Source organism: Adiantum capillus-veneris, chromosome 27, assembly GCF_014529385.1.
Source record: "Adiantum capillus-veneris isolate H3 chromosome 27, ASM1452938v2, whole genome shotgun sequence".
Taxonomy (NCBI): domain Eukaryota; kingdom Viridiplantae; phylum Streptophyta; class Polypodiopsida; order Polypodiales; family Pteridaceae; genus Adiantum; species Adiantum capillus-veneris.
In genome coordinates, this window is record NC_140957.1 from 104,349,130 (window position 1) to 104,371,253 (window position 22,124).

At 44.8% G+C, this 22,124-nt stretch overlaps 1 protein-coding gene across 1 annotated transcript in view; it reads right to left on the minus strand.

Annotated features, from left to right (window-relative positions):
• Positions 1-22,124, minus strand: part of LOC147422484 (dynein-1-beta heavy chain, flagellar inner arm I1 complex-like) — a 345,996-nt gene that overhangs the window by 323,134 nt on the left and 738 nt on the right. Inside the window, exons 2-5 of the mRNA XM_086503137.1 lie at positions 2,695-2,811; positions 2,290-2,535; positions 1,891-2,010; positions 1,512-1,787 (exon numbers count right to left, since the gene is read on the minus strand). Coding sequence (XP_086359263.1) covers positions 1,512-1,787; positions 1,891-2,010; positions 2,290-2,535; positions 2,695-2,811 — 759 coding nt within the window. The remainder of the gene's footprint in view (positions 1-1,511; positions 1,788-1,890; positions 2,011-2,289; positions 2,536-2,694; positions 2,812-22,124) is intronic.

Consider the following 22,124-nt stretch of genomic DNA (forward strand, 5'->3'; position numbering starts at 1 on the left):
TATGTTAGTAACCCAAGCCAGCTTGGCAGGGATCAGACATAGTGGAGTACGAGTACAGTGATGCACTGACTCCATGATCAGGTTTTGGAGTTCTCTCACGCATGGGAGACTTTGGGGTGACAGACTTGATACAGACTCTGTGGCCGCTGGCCAAGTTCTTTGTGACTCCACCAGATGCAGTGGGATGTAGACACATTTTGGTATACTTCATTGCAGACACTCACAGTGCACCCTGCTACATATATGTTCATGAGGACTCTTGGACAGAGAAGGTAGCTCTACAAACTGCACGCCCCGCTTGGGTATGGGTCAGGCATACACTCCAGACACAGCTATCTCAAGGTCGCTCGGATGCGAATTACTCCCATCCAAGCCTGCCTCAAGATTGTGAGATTGGCTACGATGGCAGCATCGGCCTTCTCTCACTGACCCCATGAGGATTGTCTCATGGAACGTGCAGGGGCTGGACCCCAGTTTCTACGTCAGAGGGGTCGACTCAGACAAGAGCTCCAGAGATGTCTTGTGGATGGAGCGATTGATATGCTTATGCTCCAAGAGCTTCATTTGTGTGACAGATCTTGTGTGGTCAGATGTGAGACCTTTTGATCGGCTGCTTTTGGGCCAGGTGGCATTCAAGGAGGTGTATGTATGACTATTACGGACTCATGGCAGCAGGCCATTGTGGACAGAGCCATCAGTGTGCCAAGTAGGGTCCAATGGGTCACTATGCAGGTCCATGGCTGCCTTGTGGGGTTTATGAACATGTATATGCCCAACCGTGCAAGCGCACGGGCTGAGTTTTGGTCACATTTTGTGGAGTCCTTACCTCATGCAGAGCAGTGATGCATTGAGGGGGATTTCAACATGCTTGAGGACCCTTCGGATAGGATTAGGGGCAGCTATGCCATGCTACTGTACATGGGGCTGAGTTGGCTGCATGGGAACGGTTATGTATGGCTTCGAGGATCTCCGATGTATGGCAGCATGATGACTTTGCACAGCCCTCAAACAGCCTCTCTTTTTCTCGGAGGGGAGCCTTTCATGCTTACGCACTCAGTACAGCAGGGCTGCCCTCTTGCCCCTTCCTGTTTCTTTTCTGTTCCAATTTGTCTGATGAATGGAAAAGACACACTCGCACCTGTGCCAAATAAGACTCCAACAGGGAATGTTCATGTCAAGGCCCAATGGCATAACCTCTGGGTAATGGAAGAAGACTTTTTGGGGGGGGGGGGGGGGAGTGTGAAGGTCGTTGTATGTGAATTAGGGAATGTTCATGTCAAGGCCCAATGGCATAACCTCTGGGTAATGCAAGAAGACTTTGGAGGGGGGGGGGGGTGTTGTATGTGAATTAGGGAAGGTGATTTGGAAAGAAGGATTTTTTTTATTTATTTATTTTAATGTTCTGTTTTGTTTTTCTTTTTTTTTTTGGGGGGGGGGGGTTTGTCGGGGTTATATTTTGCAATTGAAATGGGGGCCGGGGTTGCAATTGAAATGGTACTGTGAATACAAACCTTACATAACAACCCTGCAATTTTCTCACTGGTATTATAGAAAGGACTGATTCTCCAGATCATACGTATGCGCTGAAGAAGCACTGGAAGGATCATGGGTATGTCACAAAGCTTTGCGGTGCCTAGTTCTCTGCAGGGATCTTCTAGAACCGTCAAAAACTTCAAATTTTCTGCTGCAACACATGCTTCATGATCAATTCTATTAGATAAACTTCGAAAAGGTTGCAGATAAGGTGATTTGATCTGCTCCAAAAATTTCATGATTGACACAATTTCCTGCAATTAAGACGTTTCATCAGCTTAACCAGCTTAACCAGCTTCCCATATATAAATTTCATCTGACAGCAATATGTTACAGAGTAAAGCTTGGTGATAGTACAGGATTGATTAGCTGTTTACGTATTCCTTCCAAATCAAAACTCCTTTGGCGCCAAAATGCGACTTCTTCAAGGGGTCCAGAGGCTTCCATGTCAATTATTCGGTCTTGACCTCTCACAACCTTCTCTAAGGGAGAAAAAGAAAAGCAAGTTTTCAATTAGAATACTTGGCATGCCTAAATAGTGAGAGACCTCGAACAGAGTGGCTAGGGCACAATCTGATTTCAATTGATCATGACCTGATCCTCACAAGAAGTATCACAATTGATGCTAGGACTTGCTTCTTTGTATGTATGCCAAATGAATGCAGGGAAAAGACTTAACATCTACAATGTAACCCTATCCACTGCTTTCAGATGCTGACAAATGCCAATTACATGCAGAGATACTTCACTACTAACCTCTTTAATTTGACGTGTCCACCGCAACACAATAGATTCAAGCCGTTGAATCAAATACCTATCCTTCGTTTGTCGAGCCAAATCTCCACCCAATTGCACAAGTGGAACATACAGCAGTGTCTGTCCTTTTGTCCAAGATAATGATTCGGTTAAGCTTGCCATAAATCTATCCAACTCCTCAATGAAGTCTTTTGTTGTGTTACCTTGACCAGTGCCATCATCCATCATGACTGGAAGATAAAGCGTCTATTGCACACATCAAAGAACCAAACCACCGGCTCAAGAGATGTAGGTGATGGAACTAACTGATTGTTATCTTATAAGCAACTCCCAACAACCAAAAACAAACCAACCAACCAAACCACCAAAAATAAAGAATGAACTTCGAAATTCATGCTTAGTGACCTGCAAAAGGCGTAGCATGCACTCCCCAGGACTGCTTTTCACTATTTCGCATTGTACGAGTTCATGAATGTTCTCATCATCAACCTTCTTGTTTGTATCACGAACCATGACTAGTACCTATTGAAATGAAAGTCAGAGACATGGAAAAACTTCATAGTTTGTATCATAGACCACAATGGATGGAAAGATGAGAGAGTGAGAGCACGAGAGAAGTGAAATGAAATGATATATTAACGTCTTCAAAAGGCCAAAATGACCTATGAGACCAATCTGTTACAAGCTTGTGAATCTGGTACCGTGTCTGAGTACAAAAAAAGAAATACTAAAATGAATCTAGAAGTGCTTTTAGCTCGAATTGTGTGGGGTATGTGTGATCACTGATACAATGGCTGCCCAATACAAGATAAAGATACAATGGGTGAAGGATCCATCCTCATCTGTACTCTCGATGTCGAAATAGTATGGCTCGAATCCTCTATTGTAGTCTCCGTCGATGGCTGCTCTTCTATCTGTCCAATGTTTGGTGTGAAGAAATCAGTAATCTGTCTCTGGGATTTTTTCTCTCCAAATCTCCTCTGTAAACTATCTCTGTGTCTGTGTACCTCAAGTAGATATAGGCCAACACATCTCTGGTCCTGATAGCTCATGACTCTCGAGAAGGGTCTGAAGCCTTCTCTAAATAGAAAGTGGAAGCGACCCCGTATCGCGTAATACACTATGCACTGACATATATAATGTGTCTCCGTCTCTGGCTCTGTATGGCATAGGCGGCATATCCTGCTAGCTGTTGGTATCCTTTTGAATCTACTAGTCTCAATCTCAAGCTGGTGTGAAGATGTTCGTATCTGACCAATGGCACACCATAACCCATGAGATAGATGTGTATCACAAACCCATCCCCTGTGAGTTGAAGAAGATGCTCTCTATAGAAAGCCATCTTCATGCTCAGCTCATGTATCGGCTCTATCCATGTCCTCTTGGTGTCCACCTGGGTCAGGTCTTGGCGAATGAGTCTAGTAATCTCCACCCGTGTGAGAGACAACGATGGTGCATCAAGGGAGTACTGGAAAGGAGGCAAGCTGTCCATGCTGAAGCCATGTATCTGGAACCATGATGACATTTGTGCATACCAGCATGATGTGTCCCCCTGTAAAGCTAATTGTCTGGAGGACTAAAGGGCCAATCTGGCATATCTGTCTCTGGTAGTATCCCATAAGCTGTGCATAAAGGAGACTGATCTGGTAAGCGCCTCTAACTCCATGGGGGGGGGGGGGTGCTAACTCCACTCTAATGATCTCGTGTGGCACGGAGGCCTTGGCTCTAATCAGCCGAGAGATCATAGATACCAAGGGCTTCTCCATACCTCTCCACCCATCCTGACCCACAGAGGGTCCCCAAACCTGAACCCCATAGAGCAAAGGTATCAAAGAGCCAGAGCTTTGTTCGGGGTTCCTGGAATTGAACCTGCAAACACATCCTCTCCAATCCTCCCAAGGCCGCATACGCTATGGTCAATCTAGTCTCTGCTGCTCTCTTCAAAGAAAAATTTGACCTAGTGAAGATTACCCCAAGATAAGTGTGTGCATCTGTGTACTCCACAGTCGCCTGACCATAAGTGAATGTAGGTGTTGATCTCCTGATCCACTGTGGTGTGGTGTTAAACACCATAACCTTGGTTTTACCAAGGTTTACACATATTCCACTATCCTCCGCAAAGCTATGTAATGCATCCAATGTCGTTGCATACCCTCCGGTGAGTCAAAGATCAACATAATATCATCAGCATATAACAACAATGGAATCCACGTCCCTGCCAGCTGGGCACCTCTGTCACCCTCTGTCAATGCAATCAGAAACCTCATCTATATACATACCAAATAGAGTAGGAGACAATAATCAGCCTTGTTTCACTCCAATAGTGGAGTGAATTAAATTAGATATGCCATCTGGAGTGCGTACATGTCCCACCACTGATCTGTATAGAACCATGATCCCCCAAATCAACTCAATGGGCACTCCCATCTCCTGTAGTCTGCACATCAATCTGGCTATGGGCACCATGTCAAATGCTTTGCGGAAATCCACAAAGCTACAATAAATCCGTCTCCCATGTGCCCTACCCTCCTCAATGATGGCTCTAAGTGTCAGAATATGGTCAAGAGTGGAGAAGCCTCTTCTAAAACCGGCCTGTCCCGCTACTCGTATGCCCTCACTCTCTACCCATCTACTCAACTGCTGCTCAAGGATAGATGCATACAGCCGTGCCAATGTGTGTCCAATCATGATAGTATGGTAGTTTCCAGGCTTCGTAGGGTCACCTGCCTTGAAGATAGGCACAATAGTAGGCAGTCTCTAAGTCTCACGTAGACCCTCACACATGACACGATTAAAGAGAACTACAAGAACCTCTGCCAGCATATCTCTAGCATATATAAAGTGCTCTGCTACTAGACCATCATGATCATATGCCCTCCTAGTCCTCAAACTGTCAATGGCCGTCTTTACCATCTCAGTGGTAAAGAAGGTACTCATAGATGGGCATGGCTCAGGAGGATCTGGAAGGGGTGTCTGTCCAGGGACTCTATATAAGGATGTTGCATATTGGCCCCACACCTCAGGAGAAGTAATCATTGGGGGAGGAGAGTGGTCATTAAAGAAACACCATGCCTCTCCTGAGTCTCTACTCAAGAACAACTAGTATAAGGTTCGTTCCATTTGAGCTAAGAATGCTTGGCTTCCGTCACACAAGGCGCCTGAAGACTATCCAAGACTGTCTGTGATTAATGACCCCTAGGAGAAGATCTCTCTTTAGTTGTGCTCTCGTCTCTCTACACTCCTCGTCATACCAATTGTTTTGAGGCATGGTCCCAGAACGGCGTCTCTAATTAGGCTGAGTGTGTGGGTATGCCTCTGCTACTGCATCATGCAATGTCTCAGTCAGTAAAGTGGTGATATCCTCCGCTGAGAGTCCTAGCCTTGCTGCTGTACATAGACGACTATAGATCTCCTCTGTATGAACGCAATCAGACTCTGGTGTAAATGTATAGCGGGTATGTGTCCTCCCTCCTAACACCTGGGCTGTGTTGTACTGAAAGGAGACGGAAAGTGTCAAGAGAGCATGATCCACTGCTACACCCACTGGTCTTGGTCCTACTGTGAAATTGTCACAAAACGGGAGCGTACACGAGCACTTAGAAAATCTGAAAATTATAATACTTTGCAAACATGAGAGAAGGGAGAAGATCGACACAGTATTGGGGACCAGAAGATGGGCTGGTCCCCCCCCCCCCCCCGTTAAGAGTATTCTTTTATTCAGGGAGAATTCGTATACAAGCACGAGAACCCGAGGAAACCCCTCCGTTCTGTAATCTTAGACCCAAAGGTCGTGCTTTCCCGTAAAGGGCTTGGGCACAAGGCCGTTCCTTCCCGTAAGGGACTTAGGCACAAAGCCGTACTTTCCCGTAAGGGACTTAGGCGTGAAGCCGTACTTCCCGTGAAGGGCCCTCCCGTAAGATGGGAGATTTCTGCAAAACAAACCACACAAACACGCGACAACAATTCGTATGGCAAATCCAGTAGATACCTGTCGCTCTTGCGCGGGAAAAGCAACTTCCGTGCTTCGTAGTCTCGCGATCTCTTGCGGCAGAGTCTTCTCTTGCTGATGTTGGTACCTCCCGTGAGTGAGGGCATGTGGTGCTTTTATAGCTCCCTTGCCACGGCACAAATAACTGCTCGCGTAGAGATCGCGGGCGTTTTTTTTTTTTTTTTTTTTTTTTGCGCTGTTCTACCCGAAATAGAGAGAGAGAATTCGCTGGCTGGTTTTGTTGCTTTATCTTCTAAGTGGCTGCCCACTTATCAAGTGGGCGGCCGGCATATTTTAAAATTGGTATGAAACTGCCCAAAAACTCAATAAAATCTTATAAGTTAAAACCAATGCATTTAATAACACTTCCCAGGCGTCCCTGGATGCAACCACATGCACGAATGCAATGCAAACATAGATTCCTCGCGGGAAAGCGTCTGCCTTCCCGCGATTGTTCCTGCTTTTCGTAAAAAGCTTCATTGAACCCATCTTTATTCTTGTGCTTGCGTTCTTACGCGTATTTTCTTACTCAGTTCGGATTTCCTCCTTAGACCCTTAGTGTGTCCCCTTACCGATGAACCTGTCACCCATCTTGTGACTCATCAGGGACCACCATTACCTGGTCTTCTCCCACCGAACTAACAAGCCAACTCCTTCACGGTGCTTCTTGTCACCCATCATATGACACACCAGAGTTGTCTGTTTCCTGATGGTTTTTCTTACAGATCTGTGATTCCTTAACTTATTAGTTAACTTGTGCACATTTCTTATTAAAGTCCTAATTCTAGAAAATAGAAATTAGAAACAAAATAGTCAAATTAGTTTCATCCCTCTCACTTATAAACAGTTGTCCTCAACTGTAGAGGTCCAACTGAACTGCCGGGGAGAAACCGGAAAGATTCCAAATCTTACTCAATGGTGAGTTGAGCTAGTCCTTTCTCAAAAGAGAGCTTAAAAATTAATTTAAATAAAATTCAAGAATTCAATACTTACCTTACCGGTTCATGTCCTTCCTCTAGTACCTCGAGGATATCCTTCACCATTCATCAAACTTACGAGCCATGTAAGAACTCGTCATTCGCGTCTTTCCAACAGATTGGAAGTTTCCTTATCCGAGAATCTGTTAACTCAATTCCACCTTCTCAATCCCGAGAAGAATAATCCTCCTAGAAATCAATCTAGGCATCTGTCCTTGCGCATAATCCTGCGCTGTTAGTCCAGAGGGTATTAAACCTCTTGTGTCCTCCCACATAGGGAATGCCCAAATCATAAGAGTATTAATTTCGATATCTTCCTTCACAAACAAGGTCTTCGATCACCTTAAAGAAGGTTCTTGTTTCGGGCCGTCGCTCAACATAGGCGAGCGGTTCCAATCTGAAGATTCCTTGTGCACGGCGGCACTTCCTTCCAATCTTTTCCTCCTGTAAGTTATTACCACTAGCAGTGTTCTCGTGACACCTACTAGCGTCTCTTCCTTGCAAAGGCCATCCTTGCAAGCATCTAGAATTCCTCGCAAAATCTTAGGCATATAAAATTCTAGCCATACTATTCTGTGAACATAAGTTCAAACTTGGCCCACTTAAGGGTGAACCCGCTTTGGATCTCAAGGATGTTCTCCCATATGTGGTTAAGGTAATTCTTACCATTTTAAAATGGTTGGCAAATTTTACTCTTACGAACATAATAGTTCGAATTTATTCCAGTAGCGTGTAAATGCTACTTGACCTGCTCATGGAGAAACATATACCGCAACCAAAAGTTGCTACTGTAATAATAAAAGCACATAGCGTACTCAATAATCAACGACCATCAGAAAACCTCTTCTCTGTAGAGAATCCTTCTACCGAACACATATAATTCTCGTGTCGGAATATCCTTGCGCATAAAAAGGCGCTCAAGAGAGTATAACAAACTCTCGTCCAGTTCCTTGGCATAGGTCTGCATCTTCATGTGTTATCCATGTACCCAAAGGTGTACATAATTCTTAAGCTGTGTTAGAGTTTTGGTGAACCTGGGAAATTACCTTCCCTTCGTAAGATCCTTAGAGCGAAGACGCTCAACTTGACGATCCCTTGGCTCGATCTTAGAGCAAAACCCGCTCATTAAATAACTAGGATTTCAATCCTTGGATTCCTCGAGCACAGGCCGTAGTCGTCGCTTGTTCCTTCTCTCATAAAGAGAGTGTTCATTCATTTGTGTGAAAAGCACTACCATGTCCTCCCTGACCGGGTAGGGGGTGTGGGCTTAAAGAGTATTCAAGCTTAATGAAAGCTTTTCTTTGCTTGGAATCTCGGAATGGTTCCTTCCTTTCTGCCGTCCTACTCAGGGCATGGCATCCCTGCAACGCTTTTCCGACTCTGTTTCCAGAGTCCTGTTCCTGCAGAGTAACTCCGCTTTCTTGGACACGAAGTCCTTTCCTTAGGAATTTCAACTTCCGGATCACATCTTGAGAGTCTACCTCTCTTCAATCCGTGGATCTGCTTCCCGAACTTGGGTACGAAACCCTTGGGCTGATCTGGCTCTAGTTCCTCAGAGCACTTTTATCCTGCAGAGGCTCATGCCTTCCTCTGCTCCTACTCCCTCATGAAGAGGAAGTACACCTGCAATCAAATACTTCGAGATCATAACATAAAAATCGTACCTTCAAAGTCACGACGCTCGTAACGCAACTCGGTTCTCGAAAAAGCAATTCCCCGGAAGAGATCTCTGCATAGAAAATCCTCTCTTCCAATCCTACACACAAAAGAGGTGTGTTCTCGGGTTCCTTCTCATAAATCAGCCCCGTCTACGACGTTTATGGGCTGAAAACAGAGAAAAACAGCAGCTTGTTGCGATGAAAACACGCTCCGTAGGCACTTCTTCGCGAGGGAACTCGCGCACTGGGTCTTGACGACATCTAGTACACTGGGGGCAGCCATGGGCATCACCAGCAACGTCTTCTTTACGGCTGAAATCTGCAGCAGCATCTCTTCCTTGCAAAGATTGGTCTTCCCTTACCAGGTAGGGAGTGTTGGTTTGTAAGGTACTTAAGCTTGATAAAAGTTGTTCTTTGCTTGAAAGCTCAAAATGGTTCCTTCATAATTTCCTACCCGCACTAGCAGGCAATTTGTTGGAGAACTACCGGATACCAGATCAATCATGGGCCTTCCGGATGGTTAAGCAAAGCAGTTCATCGTATAAAACAATGTTCTGACTCAACACTCGAGAGTGATTGTCCTGGTTAGACACGTGCATATGTCGTGCATAAAAGCAATACGTATTTTATGAGTTCCTCAAAGATTTAACTTTGATCAAAGATCTGCCCTCTCACTTAAAGTTTGAGGGTCAAAAATTCAGGAGTTAGATTGAGTTCTGTTACTTCAAACTTTCTCCGGATAGCAATGTATCTTTCGAGGAGAGGTAACAAAAATTCGTTGTTTCTGTGTTCAATGGTTCTCGTCCCACTGCGGGGATTGTATTTTATGTACATCAAGGTGTACACTTTCAGCTTTTATTGCTGACTCCACCATCTGCTACAAAGTATCTTGCAGATGGGTTTACAAAATTCGGGCAAAAGTCCTTCGTTAAATTTGTTCATCTTTCCTTCCTCAGAGAGGATCAAGAATGGACCTACCTTGGCAAGAGTGAACCACTACTTGTTTTGACTCGCTCGTGTTCCTATTGGGCAAACCAATCCCAATCTTCTTGAATGCCCTCCTCAAAGCGTAGAGGAAAAAAAATTTGTCGGAGAATTCAGCCTTGAATTGTTGTTGTAAGTTCCTTGCAGAGCTTTGGTATACCACCTAGTACTTGCAATCCCCTGGAGGTGTTTGGTCACATGCCTCGCCTTCGACACTTCTCAGAAATTGCCGTTTGCAAAGGCAACTTCAAACTGTCGAATAAAAGCAGTAGCTTTCAGGACATCTTCCCTTCCGTCAAAAGTATCAAGCTTGACTGGAGTGTTCCTAAGTCTAGAGACCTTCTTCATATCCTTCCCGAAATGACGGGATTTCTTGGCTATGGTTCTCGATTGATGTTCATGGATATCTTCTGGGTTCTGAAGTATCTTGAGCATTCCACTTCTCAGATTCTCTAGTTTCTTGAGCATCATGCTCTTGTCGCCTTCTCATAGAATCCCAAGTCTTGTGTCGCCTTCTTACAGAGAGAAAAAAAATTTCCAACTCTGCGAGCTTTTCCTGCAGGACTTAGGTTTCCGCCTGCTTACTTCTCTCTTGGCTTGTCATGGCTTCTTCCCGTATCTTCCCAGAGTCGTCCTCCTTTACAGAGAAAGAGAGGAGACCATGCTCTGATACCACTGTCACAAAACGGGAGCGTACACGAGCACTTAGAAAATCTGAAAATTAAAATACTTTGCAAACATGAGAGAAGGGAGAAGATCGACACGGTATTGGGGACCAGAAGATGGGCTGGCCCCCCCCCCGTTAAGAGTATTCTTTTATTCAGGGAGAATTCGTATACAAGCACGAGAACCCGAGGAAACCCCTTCGTTCTGTAATCTTAGACCCGAAGGTCGTGCTTTCCCGTAAAGGGCTTGGGCACAAGGCCGTTCCTTCCCGTAAGGGACTTAGGCACAAAGCCGTACTTTCTCGTAAGGGACTTAGGCGTGAAGCCGTACTTTCCCGTAAGGGACTTAGGCGTGAAGCCGTACTTCCCGTGAAGGGACCTCCCGTAAGATGGGAGATTCCTGCAAAACAAACCACACAAACACGCGACAACAATTCGTATGGCGAATCCACAATAGATACCTGTCGCTCTTGCGCGGGAAAAGCGACTTCCGTGCTTCGTAGTCTCACGATCTCTTGCGGCAGAGTCTTCTCTTGCTGATGTTGATACCTCCCGTGAGTGAGGGCATGTGGTGCTTTTATAGCTCCCTGGCCACAGCATGAATAACTGCTCGCGTAGAGGTCGCTGCCGTTTTTTTTTTTTTTTTGCCGCTGTTCTACCCGAAATAGGGAGAGAGAATTCGCTGACTGGTTTTGTTGCTTTATCTTCTAAGTGGCTGCCCATTTATTAAGTGGGCGGCCGGCATATTTTAAAATTGGTCTGAACTTGCCCAAAAACTCAATAAAACCTTATAAGTTAAAACCAATGCATTTAACAACAGTTCCCAGGCGTCCCTAGATGCAACCACATGCACGAATGCAATGCAAACATAGATTCCTCGCGGGAAAGCGTCTGCCTTCCCGCGATTGTTCCTGCTTTTCGTAAAAAGCTTCATTGAACCCATCTTTATTCTTGTGCTTGCGTTCTTACGCGTATTTTCTTACTCAGTTCGGATTTCCTCCTTAGACCCTTAGTGTGTCCCCTTACCGATGAACCTGTCACCCATCTTGTGACTCATCAGGGACCACCATTACCTGGTCTTCTCCCACCGAACTAACAGGCCAACTCCTTCACGGTGCTTCTTGTCACCCATCATATGACACACCAGAGTTGTCTGTTTCTTGATGGTTTTTCTTACAGATCTGTGATTCCTTAACTTATTAGTTAACTTGTGCACATTTCTTATTAAAGTCCTAATTCTAGAAAATAGAAATTAGAAACAAAATAGTCAAATTAGTTTCATGAAATTGTGAATGCAAGGAAGGAAGCTCTGATGTGTCATGACATAGTCCATTATGTTGGCCCCATGCCTGTGTGGAAAGCATGTGAAACCCTTGCTCTAGGAAAACGTTGTAGGCCATTAAGTATCACCAGACCATGTGTAGTCGCCATTTCCGTGAGATGTCTCCCGTACTCTGTCTGCTCTCTATCTTGTGAATGTCTATCAAGCCCCAAATCTCCTACATCCAGTTCTCTAAGCATCTCCTTTGAAGTGTCATAGAAGACTGTCTGAGCATTGCCCGTCCAGGCATTGAAGTCCCCTAGGAGAATGATGTCACCATCCTTGGAAAACTCCCATATGTCGTTGCTGACGTATAAGTCTAGTGATCTCTGTCTGTGTGAGAGAAAGGAAGGGTGCATCCAAGGAGTACTAGAATGGAGGCAATCTATCCATGTTGAAGCCATGTGACTGAAACCATGATGTCATCTGCCCATACCAGCATGTTGTGTCCCCTTGTAACGCTAGCTGTCGGGATGACTCAAGGACTAGCCAAGCAAATCTCTCTTGGGAGGTCCCATAAATTATGCATGAAGGAAACTGATCTAGTAAGGGCCTCAACTATGAGAGGGGGGGCAACTAGCTCAACTCGAATAATCTCATGCGGCACTGAGGCCTTAGCCCGAATCATCCGAGAGATCATAGAGACTAGAGGTCTCTCCATACATCTCCATCCATCAATGCTACCAGATTTGCCATGGTGGTCCACTAGGGTCCCCAAATCTAAACCCCATAGAGCATAGCTGAAGCCACTAGAGTGTCAAAAAGGCACAGCTTTGTTCGAGGTTCCTAAAACTGAACTTGCGAACACATCTTCTCCAATCCTCCCAAAGCTACATAAGCTCTCGTCAATCTAGTCTCTGATGCTCTGCTCAATGGAAATGCTGGTCCACTGAAGACTACCCCAAGATAGGTGTATGCATTTGTATACTCCACCGTCTCCTGGCCATATGTAAAAGTGGGTGCTGACCTCCTGACCCATTGTGGTCTGTGTTAAACACCATAACCTTGGTTTTCCCCAGGTAAACAGACAATCCACTATCGTGAGCAAATGTGTATAAAGCATCTAAATGACGTTGCATCACCTCCGGGGCGTCAAAAATCAACACAATATCATCAGCCTATAACAATAGTGGGATCCATGTCCCTGCCAATTGTGCTCCTCTATCACCATCCCTCTCAATGTAGTCAACAACCTCATCCACATACATGCCAAATGTATTACCCCAACCAACTCAGAAATCCCCTTTGGAGTGCGTACATGCCCCACTATTGACTTGAATAGAGCCATGATCTCCCAAATCAACTCTTTCGGTACCCCCTTCTCCTGCACTCTGCGCATCAATCTAGCTATGGTCACTGTATCGAAGGCTTTGCGGAAATCCACAAAGCAACAATAGAGCCGTCTCCCACGTGATCTCCCCTCCTCAATAATGGCCGTGAGTGTCAGAATATGATCAAGAGTAGAGAAACCTCTCCTGAAACCTGCCTGTCTTGTTGTCCATATGTCACAAATTGCTGACGTGTCAAGTCAATAAAGAGCAGAGCCAACCTTCAGATCACGACGGAGGCGCCTAAACCCTAAGAAGAACAAGTAATAGAAGAAGAAGTCCTACCAACTTATGGGACCCCGTCCAATGGGCCCAAGTGACAAAGGAATAAAAAAAAGCAAGACCCACACACACACACCAAGAACTACGCAAAAGCTGATGAAGTGGCAGTTGTACGGACGCTCCGTGTCTTGCGCTGACTGCTGACGTGGCAGTTGTACGAAATTCCGTGATTTACGCGGGCAGCTTTTTGGCATTGTTTTTGGACCAGAAGCTTTTGAGTTTGAAGGCTTTTTATGTAAACTGCTTTTCATAGGCCAAGGGCTTTTAAATATGAAGTTAGGGCTCATTCTCTGGCATGCTCTTGGAGAAGGTGCAGAGTCTGGAGTACTGGCTTGTACTGTGTTGATGCAATATAAAGAAATACCGAAAGGGGCGCCAAGATTTGGGGCCAATACTCTCTGGGGTGGAATTCCGCCACTCCATGTCGCGTGTCATCTCTCTCTCTTAGTTCAGTTGTTATTGAAGTGCTAAAAGTCTGTTCAATCTGTTCTTTTCTATTGGCACATGGTGCCCGTCTTGTGACACGCTCTGATACCACTATCACAAGACAGCTGTCACAAGACGGGCACTATGTGCCATTAGAAAATAACAGACTAAACTCACTTTTAGCACTTCAATAACAACTGAACTGAGAGAGAGAGAGAGAGACGACACGCGACACGGAAGGCAGAATTCCACCCCAGAGAGTATTGGCTCCAAACCTTGGCGCCCCTTTCGGTATTTCTTTATATTGCATCAACATAGTACAAGCCGGTACTCCAAACTCTGCACCTTCTCCAAGAAGCATGCCAAAGAATGAGCCCTAACCTCATATTTAAAGGCCCTTGGCCTATGAAAAGCAGTTTACATGAAAAGCCTTCAAACTCCAAAGCTTTTGGTCCAAAAACAATGCCAGAAAGCTGCCAGCGTAAATCACTGAATTCCGCACAGCTGCCACATCAACAGTCAACGCAAACACGGAGCGTCCGTACAACTGCCACGTCATCAGCTTTTGCGTAATTCTTGGTGTGTGTGTGTGGGTCCTACCTTTTTTTATTCCTTTATGTCACTTGGGCCCCATCGGACGGGGTCCCATAAGTTGGTAGGACTTCTTCTTCTGTTACTTGTTCTTCTTAGGGTTTAGGCCCCTCGGCCGTGATCTGAAGGTTAGCTCTGCTCTTTACTGACTTGACACGTAAGCAGTTTGTGACATCCCTCCTTGAAAGAGAGTAATCGTCCGCGATTATAGTATATCTGCAAAACAACTCAAGTTAGCTCAAAAATTTCCGAGGGTCATTCCGAGGGACATTCTGAGGGACAATCAGTTTGCTCTTTTTGTTAAGGAGTTAGCTCTCCTTTTGGCTCTTTTGATCAAGGAGTTGGCTTCTCCTTTCGGCTCTTTTGATCTACGAGTTGGCTTCCCCTTTTGGCTCTTTTGATCAAGGAGTTAGCTTCTCCTTTCACCTCTTTCGATCTAAGAGTTGGCTTCTCCTTTCGGCTCTTTTGATCACGGAGTTGGCTTCTCCTTTCGGCTCTTTTGATCAAGAAGTTGGCTTCTCCTTTCGTCTATATTGGAAGTCTTGATATTCCTGCTAGTAAAATTAGCCATCACACCCAGACCGCACTGATCTTCCACAAGTGTCTTGATGCACTAAAATTACATACCCAGGCAATCTCATCCAATTAGGAATATTCAGTGGTTGGCACATCACAATGCAACACAAATGCTCCTCACATATGCATGTTACAAGACATAGAAACATAAAGTCACCGATGAACACTCCTCCCGCATAACCTAACAAGGTCCGGGCTGGAGATATTCAACGACTCCCTCATCACTCCTCCCGCATAACCTAAAAAGGTCCGGGCCGGGAGATATAGCGGCCTTTTACAACCAAACGCCCCCCCCCCCCCCCCCCCCTAATGCAACCTGCGTCGTTTGGAGGTGCTCAAAGTAACCACTGCTCAGACTTCTTAATACTCCTCCCACATAACCATCCAGGTCCGTGTCGGGAGTCACAACAACAATTATTTTACAAGCATACAACCAAACGCTCCCCAAGCATCGACCTATCTCGTTCGGAGGTTTTCTAGCATACAACGGGACGCTCCCCAGACATCGGCTTGCGTCATTCGAAGGTTTTCAAACATACAATGGAACGCTCCTCCCCAGGCATCGGCCTGCGTCGTTCCGAGGCTCAAACAATACCAAAACAGTATTTCTCACTTCTCCAACCGGGAGTAAAATCACCAATCAATGAAACCAGTATTAAAACCAGAGTCAAACATCTCAAATCGGCACCAAAACAGGTTCAAAACAGATACCATCCATTTCAAACAAATTCCAACAGGATCACCAAAGAAGTTCTCAAACAGATTTCAAACTTAAAAAGCAATCTCGACATCAGTCAAGGTCGAAAAGTCGACTGACTTTCCATCCTGAAACAGTGTTTCTCTGGCGGCAAGACACAGAGTGGCGGAATTCCACTCCAGAGAGTATTGGCCCCAAACCTTGGTGCCCCTTTCGGTATTTCTTTATATTGCATCAACACAGTACAAACCGGTACTCCAAACTCTGCACCTTGTACAGGAAGCATGCCAGAGAATGAGCCCTAACCTCATATTTAAAAGCCCTTGGCCTATGAAAAGTAGTTTACATGAAAAGTGTCACAAGACAGGCACCACGTGCCAATAGAAAAGAACAGACTGAACAGACTTTTAGCACTTCAATAACAACTGAACTTAGAGAGAGAGATGACACGCGACATGGAGTGGCGGAATTCCACCCCAGAGAGTATTGGCCCCAAACCTTGGCGCCCTTTTCGGTATTTCTTTATATTGCATCAACACAGTACAAGCCGGTACTCCAGACTCTGCACCTTCTCCAGGAAGCATGCAAGAGAATGAGCCCTAACCTCCATTTAAAGGCCCTAGGCCCCAAAAGCAGTTTACAATAAAAAGCCTTCAAACTCAAAAGCATCTGGTCCAAAAGCAAAGCCAAAAAGCTGCCAACGTAATTTATGGAAATCCGTGCAGCCTGCCACGTCATCATACTAGTGCAATTTTTTGAAATCTGCCACGTCATCAATTTTTGCGTGTGGATCCTGCTTTACTTTAGTTTCTTTATGTCACTGGCCCCATCGGACGGGTTCCCCATAAGTTGGTAGGACTTCTTCTTCTATTACTCGTTCTTCTTAGGGTTTAGATGCCTCAGCCGACATCTGCAAGTTCCCTCCCGTCTTCAGGGCTTTGACGCGTCAGCAGTTTGTGACATCTCCCCTTCTTGAAAGAGAGTAATCGTCCGCGATTACAGCATATCTGCAAAACAACTCAAGTTAGCTCAAAAATTTCCGAGGGTCATTCCGAGGGACAATCAATTTGCTCTTTTTGTTAAGGAGTTAGCTTCTCCTTTCGGCTCTTTTGATCAAGGAGTTAGCTTCTCTTTTCGTTCAGATCGGAACTCTTGATATTACGGCGTAGTAAAATTAGCCATCACACCAAGAACGAACCGATCTTCCACGGGTGTCATGATGCACTAAAATTACATACCCACAAAATCTCATCCAATTAGGAATATTCAGTAGTTGGCACATCACAATGCAACACAAATGCTTACATATGCATGTTACAAGACACCGCCGATGAGCACTCCCCCGAGACAAACGGTCTACGGTATGAAGCTACTCAACGACTACCTTGTCACTCCCCCCGCAAATAACCTAAAAAGGTCCGGGCCATGAGCTCAGAAGACTGTACAACCAAACGCTCCCCAGACCGCAGTCTGCATCGCTCGGAGGTTAAGCATACAACCAAACGCTCCCCAGGCATCGGCCTGCGTCATTCGGAGGTTTTCTAGCATACAACAAAACACTCCTCAGGCATCGGCCTGCATCGTTCCAAGGTTCAAACAATACCAAAACAGTATTTCTCACTTCTCCACCCGGGAGTAAAAATCACCAATCAATGAAACCAGTATTAAAACCAGAGTCAAACATTTCAAATCGGCACCAAAACAGGTTCAAAACAAATACCATCCATTTCAAACAAATTTCAAACAGGATCACCAAACAGGTTCTCAAACAGATTTCAAACTTAAAAAGCAATCTCGACATCAGTCAAGCTTGAAAAGTCGACTGACTTTCCATCCTAAAACCTGCACCAAAAATTAGGGTTAGATTCATTCCATAATGTCGTAGACGAGCACAACATGGTCCATCCGCTCTTGGACAAACAGTGTTTCTTTGGCGGCAATGGTAGTCCCAAGATAGCAATCGCGCTGAACCACCAAGGTTATCAACTCGAGAAGAGACATCTACTGAGAGATGTCGAGAAATTTCAAGATATAATCTGCTAGGGTTTCCATGGCAAGCATTTCAGGATACCCCACTCTGCCAGAAGTTGCACTCCGAAGGAAGATGTCAGAAACCATATAACTTCGGGCAAAATTTTTCTTGAAAGCTTGCCAAGTACTTGGAGTATGCTGCTTGGTAGCTATCAACATCTGCATGGTACTGTCTCTGAGAAAAACAACAGCTCGAAACAAATCTTGAATCCTTCTCTTGCAAGTGATCTTAATGGCTTATGCCCTGTAAGACATCAGCAGTGAAGACAGGAGAGCGCCCGATGCGCGATGAAGTAAGGGTGGGAGTGGCTAATAAGTCCGGGGTCGGAGCACAAAGATACCTCAAATAAAATTCCAATAGCTCAGTCTGCTCTGTTGTAGGACCGGTGTGCTTTCAGAAAAGCACACGCCTGATGCTTTGATACCACTATCACAAGACGGGCACCACGTGCCAATAGAAAAGAACAGACTGAACAGACTTTTAGCACTTCAATAACAACTGAACTGAGAGAGAGAGAGAGACGACACGCGACACGGAGTGGCGGAATTCCCCCAAAACTTTGCGCCCCTTTCGGTATTTCTTTATATTGCATCAACACAGTACAAGCCGGTACTCCAGACTCTGCACCTTCTCCAGGAAGCATGCCAAAGAATGAGCCCTAACTTCCTATTTAAAGGCCCTAGGCCCCAAAAGCAATTTACAATAAAAAGCCTTCAAACTCAAAAGCATCTGGCCCAAAAGCAAAGCCAAAAATCGGGTATGCATAGGTGTCTGTGTCAGTCGAGGTTGTGTGTTGGACTGGAATGAGACAGTAAACGTGAGGAGAGCATGATCTATTGCTACTCCAATAGGCCTGGGCCCAACTGTAAAGTCCTGAATAGAGGGTATAAAACTGGGCTGAGCCAAAACATAGTCCATTGTGCTAGCCCCATGTCTATGAGAAAAACAAGCGAACCCACTCGACGTTGGAAATCTCTGGAGGCCATTCAAGATGGCTAGTCCATGTGCAGTCCACATATTTGTTAGATATCCTCCATATCCAATGTGCTCCTCATTCTGCGAACACCTAGCCAATCCCATATCATTGACATCCATTTCTCTCAACATTTCCTCTGAGGTATCGTAAAAAGTTGTCTGAGACTAGCCTGTCCTAGCATTAAAGTCTTCCAGAAGAATGACATCTCCATCCCTAGAGAACTCCCTCAGAAATGAAATGAAATGAAATGTTATATTAACGTCTTCAAAAGGCCATAGTGACCTATGAGACCAGAAAGTTACAAGGTGGTGGATCAGAGAGAGAGAGAGAGAGAGAGAGAGAGAGAGAGAGAGAGAGAGAGAGAGAGAGAGAGAGAGAGAGAGAGAGAGCACATCCAAGAAAAATAAACCCCCTTCTTCCTCTCCTTCCCCTTCTCCCCTCTCTTTTCTTGTTCCTTCCTGCAGCTCTCCAGAAAACAGTAGAGCACAAAAATTTGAATATCTCTTTACTGGTGCGGAATTGGCCGATGTGCGTGAGAGACAAGAATGTTCAAAACAAGGTTTTCCTGGGCCAGCCAAGGCCAATTTTATAGAATACGACTTTTGTTGAAAATTTTACAGAATAGCACTTTTCGGCCTTCCTCATGCACTACAATTTTAAGAGGCTTTTCCCATACAACTTTTTTTCTGTAAGCATCAAATCCCTACACTTAGACTTGCATAGCTACTCTGATATTTTGGCATACATTTACCATTGCACTTGCCTATAATCGTGCCCCATCACTACACAATTAACATATACACTTCAATCAAGTAAGATCTTCATCCTTTAACCCGTTTCACATTGTGGAAGCTGAGCAACACGACAACGGTCTCTACCGGCCCAATGTCCTCTTCACAAGGGATTTCCGTACATGTTGTCACCACCCCAACTCCAAAGATCATTAAGCTCACGATTGTCCGAAGATGAGGCCATACAAAGAGAACTTGATTGATTCTTTGGGAGGGGTGCTCTAGACTCCAAGATCTTGACGAAGTCACGGTCTACTTTTAAGGTCTCGAAAGACGGTGTAGGCTTGTCTAAGTGCGCTACCTTGAAGTGTGGGAGGGATGCTCTAGACTCCAAGATCTTAAAGTACATCCACGAAGGCACGGTCTTATTTCGAGGTCTAGAAAGATGGTATAGGCTTGTCTAAGGGTGCTGCCTTGGAGTGTGAGCACATTAAGGCATTTTTAGGGGAATGCACAAGATCAGAGAGAGTAAGGCTAGGAGCAGTTGATTGTGCTAGGGCAAGTGTGCCTTGGGGTTCATGTATACCTTTGGAATCTTGGGCGAGACAACATCGGCAAAGGGTGATGGTTAACACAATGGAGTATCAAGAGAGATTGTATTGATGGGAAAGTTGAGATCCATTGAGTCGTTGGCTTGATGTTGAACAACACCTGAAAAGTTGATTATCTCTAACAACAATCTACTCACTACAAGCTGGTCTGAAAAGCTTATGAAACCCCATATCATGATATATGGATGCTTAGCACTTTTGCATACCGACTACCACAACTTTATTAAAGTTTATGCATCTCAAGTGAATGGCCCAATGTGATCCAATCATTTAATTGGTCGGAAAAGCTTATGAAACCCCATATCTTGATATATGGATGCTTAGCACTTTTGCGTACCGACTACCACAACTTTATTAAAGTTTATGCATCTCAAGTGAATGGCCCAATGTGATCCAATCATTTAATTGGCCTTTAAGTATTTATTTCACTTATTTGACGAGATACTCAATAGGGCAAATTGCTAAGGGGGGTACGTAAGGCCCCAAGTGGATATAAAGGTGCCCCCAACCTCCGTTTTATAATTATAGCCCCATTGTATAATTATCTAATCCATTGCCCAATTGGTTGATTCAATAAACTCTCTCTCTCTCTCTCTCTCTCTCTCTCTCTCTCTCTCTCTCTCTCTCTCTCTCTCTCTCTCTCTCAAGCTTTATGCTTCTGCATCATTGACTTTGACATGTTATAAGAGCCAATTGGCTCCTTAATTTTGGGAGAGAGTATCACAATCAAGAGGTGAAGAAGAAACAGCGTCTTTAACCTTCTGCAGTGGGCATCTTGAAAAAGCTAGCAAGGGCGATGACATCATTTTTTTAAACATATTTGAGATGTAGAGACAACGGAGCTCCCATGGCATGACTTTCCCATAGCTTTCGGGAACGCTTCTCAAACGGCCAAATTTTCCAAGCATTTGTGACCCTCCACAGTAGCGTTTTGAAACGCTCCAAAACACGAAAACGATTTGGAGCTGCATACAGAGATTGTGAAGCGTTTTAAAATGCTTCTCTAGGCTGTCTCCTGACCATTGCGGTTTTTGGAGCTTCTTGAAACGCAAAGAAAAAATTGTTGGCTTCAAGCTGCCCTCTAGGGGTAGCATTTTAAAATGCTATCCAAAGGTAGGGGTTTCTCTTGCTTGAAAAGAGGGAGGCTTCCCGCTTCAAAGGCGATTGGTTTTGATCAATAATTGGCTAGGGATAGTGCATTGGATGGTACTCAAGTTATCGGTGTTTGAACCCGCGTGTTGGAGTTCAACGCACATGCATTTGGCAAGGAACCAACGCAACATATACAAAACACTATGGATGTGTGCCCAATTCATTGTTGTCGGCCGGAGTATGAACAAGATGTGTTCCAAAGTTCATTATCATGTAATATCTTGGACATAATGTATTCACAGTCTATGAATGGGAATTATTGGACGTAGTGTGGTCTACAGTTTAATTTTCTATGAGGCAACCTATGCTCAAGATGGCATTCTATTCATGAATAGGTTGGTGGTTGCATAACCGAGGGGTATCCAATGGAAAGGATCCTCTGCTGGGGTGTCCATGGTAGCTTCTTCATCAACTTGGTCTTCCTACATGTGTCCACTCTGTAGAGAGGGTGTTAAAAGTTTATGCATCTCACATGAATGGCCCAATGTGATCCCATTAGTTAATTTTTCATTCAGGTATTTATTTCACTTATTTGACAAGATATTGGGTAGGGAAATTTGCTAAGGGGGGTACACAAGGCCCCCAGGTAAGTATAAAGGTGCACCCTGCACCCAACCCCCATTGTATAATTATATAATTCATTGCCTAGCTGGTTGGTTCAATAAACTCTCTCTCTCTTTCTCTCTCGTGTGCATTCTCTTCCTCACTGCACGACTCCGCTTGTCGATTTGACAGACTTCCCAATAACAGCAATGTGATTGGTGGAAATGAAGATGGTTTGATGCTCTTTGCACTAAGCTAAAGGCATCTTCATCGATGAATGGCAATCATGCATTATGC